Source organism: Chiloscyllium plagiosum, chromosome 29, assembly GCF_004010195.1.
Source record: "Chiloscyllium plagiosum isolate BGI_BamShark_2017 chromosome 29, ASM401019v2, whole genome shotgun sequence".
Lineage (NCBI taxonomy): Eukaryota > Metazoa > Chordata > Chondrichthyes > Orectolobiformes > Hemiscylliidae > Chiloscyllium > Chiloscyllium plagiosum.
This window is the reverse complement of record NC_057738.1, coordinates 5,341,168-5,347,167: the sequence shown is the minus strand read 5'-3', so window position 1 is coordinate 5,347,167 and position 6,000 is coordinate 5,341,168. Positions and strand designations below refer to the sequence as shown.

Sequence of the window (6,000 nt, the reverse complement as noted above, 5' to 3'; positions counted from 1 at the left end):
AGGGGAATATATTACAGGGAACAAAGAAATGGTAGAAGAATTGAATTGGGGAAGACACAAGCAATCTCCCAGAGGTAACAGTGGCTGAAGGACCTGAACTTAAGCGAATTTATATTTGCCAGGAATTGGTGTTGGAGAGATTGTTAGGTCTGAAGGCTGATAAGTCCCCGGGGCCTGATGGTCTACATCCCAGGGTACTGAAGGAGGTGGCTCAAGAAATCGTGAATGCGTTGGTGATTATTTTCCAGAGTTTGATAGAGTCGGAATCAGTTCCTGCGGATTGGAGGGTGGCTAATGTTGTACCACTTTTTAAGAAAGGTGGGAGAGAGAAAGAAGGGAATTATAGACCAGTTAGTCTGACCTCAGTGGTGGGAAAGATGCTGGAGTCTATTATAAAGGATGAAATTATGACACCATCTGGATAGTAGTAACAGGATAGGTCAGAGTCAGCATGGATTTATGAAGGGGAAATCATGCTTGACTAATATTCTGGAATTTTCTGAGGATGTAACTCTGAAGATGGACAAGGGAGATCCAGTAGATGTGGTGTACCTGGACTTTCAGAAAGCTTTTGATAAAGTCCCACATAGGAGGTTAGTGAGCAAAATTAGGGCGCATGGTATTGGGGGAAAAAGTACTAACTTGGATTAAAAGTTGGTTGGCTGATAGGACACAGAAAGAAGTGATAAACGGCTCCATTTCGGAGTGGCAGGCAGTGACAAGTGGGGTACTGCAGGGATCAGTGCTGGGACCGCAGCTTTTTACAATATATGTTAATGATATAGAAGATGGTATGAGTAATAATATTAGCAATTTTGTTGAGGATACTAAGCTGGGTGGCAGGGTGAAATGTGAGGATGATGTTCGGAGATTACAGGGTGATCTGGACAGGTTAGGTGAGTGGACAGATGCATGGCAGATGCAGTTTAATGTGGATAAATATATGGTTATCCACTTTGGTGGCAAGAACAGGAAGGCAGATTACTACCTAAATGGAATCAATTTAGGTAAAGGGGCAATACAAAGAGATCTGGGTGTTCTTGTACACCAGTCAATGAAGGTAAGCATGCAGGTACAGCAGGTAGTGAAGAAGGCTAATAGCATGCTGGCCTCCATAACAAGAGGGATTGAGTATAGAAGCAAAAAGGTTCTTCTGCAGCTGTACAGGGCCCTAGTGAGACCACACCTTTTCTGCTGATGGGTGAGTGCCGAACCAGAGGACCCAGCTTAAAAATACGGGGTAGACCATTTAGGACAGAGATGAGGAGAAACTTGTTCACCCAGAGAGTGGTGGCTGTGTGGGATGCTCTGCCCCAGAGGGCAGTGGAGGCCCAGTCTCTGGATTCATTTAAGAAAGAGTTGGATAGAGCTCTCAAGGATAGTGGAATCAAGGGTTATGGAGATAAGGCAGGAACAGGATACTGATTAAGGATGATCAGCCATGATCATATTGAATGGTGGTGCAGGCTCTAAGGGCAGAATGGCCTACTCCTGCACCTATTGTCTATTGTAATCGGGGATAACCCTCTTCACTGTCCACTACACCTCCAATTTTGGTATCATCTGCAAACTTCATTACTTTTTAAAGCCTAAATCAAATTGTCCAATCATTCATGCAAGACATTTAACTGGATATAGAACGGTAGTGAAATATAAAAACAATTCACTACCTGTGAATTTAAAATTAAATGAACACAGTAAGGTCTTAGAGAGTGTTGCTGAACAAAGAGACTTTGGAGTGCAGGTTCATAACTCCTTGAAAGTGGAGTCACAGGTAGATAGGATGGTGAAGGCGGCGTTTGGTATGCTTTCTTTTATTGGTCAGAGTATTGAGTACAGGAGTTGGGAGGTCATGTTGCGGCCGTACAGGACATTGGTTAGGCCACTGTTGGAATATTGCTTGCAATTCTGGTCTCCTTCCTATCGGAAAGATGTTGCAAAACTTGAAAGGGTTCAGAAAAGATTTACAAGGATGTTGCCAGGTTGGAGCATTTGAGCTATAGTGAGAGGCTGTTTTCCTTGGAGCGTCAGAGGCTAAGGGGTGACCTTATAGAGGTTTACAAAATTATGAGGGGCATGGATAGGATAAATAGACAAAGTCTTTTCCCTGGGGTCAGCGAGTCCAGAACTAGAGGGCATAGGTTTAGGATGAGAGGAGAAAGATATAAAATAGACCTAAGGAGCAACTTTTTCACGCAGAGGATGGTATGTGTATGGAATGAGCTGCCAGAGGATGTGGTGGAGGCTGGTACAATTGCAACATTTAAGAGGCATTTGGATGGGTATATGAATAGGAAGAGTTTGGAGGGATATGGGCCGGGCGCTGGCAGGTGGGACTAGATTGGGTTGGGATATCTGGTCTGCATGGATGGGTTGGACTCTATGACTTCATGAATATAGAGGTGATAACACAAGAGCATAAACCAAAGTGCATACAGCCACTAGATGGAGCAGCTGCTATTTTAAAAATCACAGCACTTATTGTGGTATAATTGCATATTGAAATGCAACAATTATAACAGAGCCTAAATCTCATCACATATGTTCATTAGTTTAATTTATCTCAATATTTACCATACAACATTGTAACATACAGCAACTAAAGAAGATTGAACAAAATAATTATACCAACGTTATCATAGAAAGTGGTTTTGGCTTATGAGGCCAAATACCGTTTATACTTATGTATAGGTCGAATTTTGAAGACTATTTTTAAAGCTGAAATTAGGGGCTCAACTAATACACGAGATATTGTTTGAGGGGATGAAATTCATGCTTGGTATGAGTCAAAAAAAAATGGATAAACGAGCCAGATCTCTATATGAGCTAATAAACAACAAAAGGAAAAAGAATGATGGCCATTATTAAGTATTTATCTACAAAATAACTGTTTCAATTCTGGTTGTACCATATTCCAGTTACCAGTTCCATAAAGTGCATGTACAAAAATTAATAGGCATACCAGCAGGTGGTCAGGCCATCTATAGGGGGTATTTGTACAAGACAATTCATGAAATAAAAGCAGAGGGGCAGTAAACACAAAAAAAAAGACAGAAATTTTATTTCAAAAAGACTGCTTGAAATAGTTAATAATAAACAATAAACACTTTACATAAAAAACCGATTCACAGCAAAACAACTTTTCTCACTGTATATCACAAATATTGAGATAGCTGCTTAAAACAAAAGTTACGTGCAAAAGTCCATTAGAATCCTTCAAATTTCTTAAATCTTTATAACAATATTTGGTTGCACTATACTAATGGTAACATGGAGAAGATATGACCACCTCTAACTCCCAATTGCCTCGAGCTACCCAAGTCTCCAGTTGTCATCCAGACAGCCTTCTACCACACCATCTTCATTCCTCATTCCAATGCTCTAACTGCCCCCCAATACGCAATAAAGACAGAGTCCCCCTTGTTCTCACTGACCACCCCACCAGTCTTTACATCCAATGCATCATTCTTAAACACTTCTGCCAACTCCAACTAGATCTGACCACCAGTAACATCTTCCCCTCCCCACCTTCTGCAAGGACCGTTTCTTTTGCCAATCCTTGGTTCGCATCACTCTCCCCATCAGCCCCCTCAAACCCCCAGGTACCTTCCCCTGCAACTGGAAATGATGTAAAATATGCTGGCACACCACCCCCCTCCCCCTTCACCTCCATCCAGTTGAGACAGAGATTCACTTGCCTCTCCTAGTTTACGGTATCTGGTGCTCCAAATCTTCTCTGCATTGGGAAGACCAAACGTAAACGCAGGGCATGTTTTGCCGACTATCTCAGCCAGGCCTACAGACCTTCCAGTGGTTTTAATTCCCCTTCCTACATTCTTTGCAACATCACTATCCTTGGCTGCCTCCGTTGCCACAATGAATCAAACCGCAAATTGGAAGAACACCACCTCATCTTCCGCATAGACAGTCTACAGTCCGGAGAACACAACATGAGTTCTCAAATTTCATACAACATCCCTTCCCATCGCCCAACTCCCTTCCCAGCTCCTTCCCCTCCCTTCCATTCCTCTGACCAACTCTTCCTTCCAGCCACCAATTCCTCCCTTCAACCAACCAGGTTGTACCCTCTACCTGTGTTCACCTATCTCCACCTCACCACACTGCCCGCCCACCCACCCATTTCTCTGAAGCTCCCTTTACACCCAGCCCCAGTCCTGAAGAAGAGTTATACCCGAAAAGTTAACTTTCCCACCTCCTGATGCTGTCTGGCTCATTGTGTTTTTCCAGCCTCCTGCTTGTCTACCCAAGTCTCTAAGAGAGTCCAAATATTCTCTCAATACTTCGTTATATATCAGATTAGGAAATGCTTCAGCACAGCCCTATTGGTCAATACCCACTACCTTAAACAACCGCAGACAGAGTCAAGAGTGTGGTGCTGGAAAGGCACAGCACGTCAGGCAGCATCTGAGGAGCAAGGGAATTGATGTTTCGGGCATAAGCCCTTCATTAGGAGTGAGGCTTGTGAGCCAAGGAGCTGAGAGATAAATGGAGGGGGGGGGGGGGAAGAAGGCAGCTGGGAGTGTGATAGGTCAGTGAAGGTGATAGGTTGAAGTGGAGGGTGGTGAGGATAGGTGGGAAGGAAGTTGGCATTCATCTACCTATCGCACTTAAGCTATCTTCCCCCCCAGCCCCATCCCACTCCCATTTATCCCCCCTCCACCCCGACTCACAAGCCTGACCTGCTGTGTTTTTCCAGCACCACACTCAACTCAGATCTCAAGCATCTGCAGTCCTCACTTTCTCCAACAGCAGACATCTGCACTACTATGATCATCACTAAAGTCAAAACCTAAAACATATGACCTGACAGAAAAAGATTAGTGAGATCACAAATGCAGCTGATTGGTAGACAGAAGTACCAAGTGGTAAAGAAGATTAGAAATGAAAGCATGCAGAATTAATTAAATAAGACACAAAGCCAATAGCACTCAATTACTGAAGTTGTTGGCATCTTGCTTACAACATAATTTGAAAAGAATAGGAATATTTAAGGTTCCTCAGCTAACAATGAAGTAAAGTGAAACACTGTATTGCATATTATAGCTTCTAACTAAAGATAACTTCAGTTACACAAATTAATTTTTAAAAATTGGAAATCAAAATAGGAAGGTCTCCTTCCTAAGGAGATGTTGCCAGGGTTGGAGGATGTGAGCTATAGGGAGAGGTTGAACCGATGGAGGCTGTTTTCCCCAGAGCATCGGAGGCTGAGGGGTGTCCTTATAGAGGTTTACAAAATCACGAGAGGCATGGATAAGATAAATAGACAAAGTCTTTCCCTGGGTCGGGAAGTCCAGAACTTGAGTGCATAGGTTTAGGGTGAGAGGGGAAAAGGTATAAAAGAGACCTAAGGGGCAATTTTTTCACGCAGAGTGTGGTATGTGTGTGGAATGAGATGCCAGAGGGTGTGGTGGAGGCTGGTACAATTGCAACATTTAAAAAGCATTTGGATGGGTATACAAATAGGAAGGGTGTGGAGGGATATGGGCTGGGAGCTGGCAGGTGGGACTAGATTGGGTTGAGATATCTGGTCGGCATGGGAGGATTGGACCAAAGGGTCTGTTCCCGTGCTGTACATCTCTACAACTCTATAAGACATTCAACAAAGTTTAGGAATTTTATTTGAGCACTAATTCTCGAAGGGTTCACAGAGATTAGAGTTTCTAATATACTCGGATATCATACCTCTCCAACTTTAGCGCACTCTTCGGTTCGTTTGTGCAGAGCTGCCCATGTATTCTCATATCTGCAAACAAAAAATACAGAATGATAAGATTTCTCTGAATTTATCAAGCATTCCTCTAAAGATAAAAGAGCAACTTGAATGTATATAGTTTTTAAGTGGTGCTGAAATGGCTGCTAAAATTTGTTAAATCTTTTCTTGGATTAAAAATAAAAACATTTCATATATCAAAACATCTTTCAATATGCTGTACAGTACTTTCAAAAGATGGTTACTGAAAAGCCATTGTTTTCAATTTT

At 42.6% G+C, this 6,000-nt stretch overlaps 1 protein-coding gene across 2 annotated transcripts in view; it reads right to left on the bottom strand.

Moving 5' to 3' along the window:
* Positions 1–6,000, bottom strand: part of dtnbp1a (dystrobrevin binding protein 1a) — a 193,299-nt gene that overhangs the window by 166,729 nt on the left and 20,570 nt on the right. For both annotated transcript variants that reach the window (XM_043719076.1, XM_043719077.1), the window contains one exon: positions 5,704–5,764. In XM_043719076.1, the coding sequence (XP_043575011.1) occupies positions 5,704–5,764 (61 nt within the window). The remainder of the gene's footprint in view (positions 1–5,703; positions 5,765–6,000) is intronic.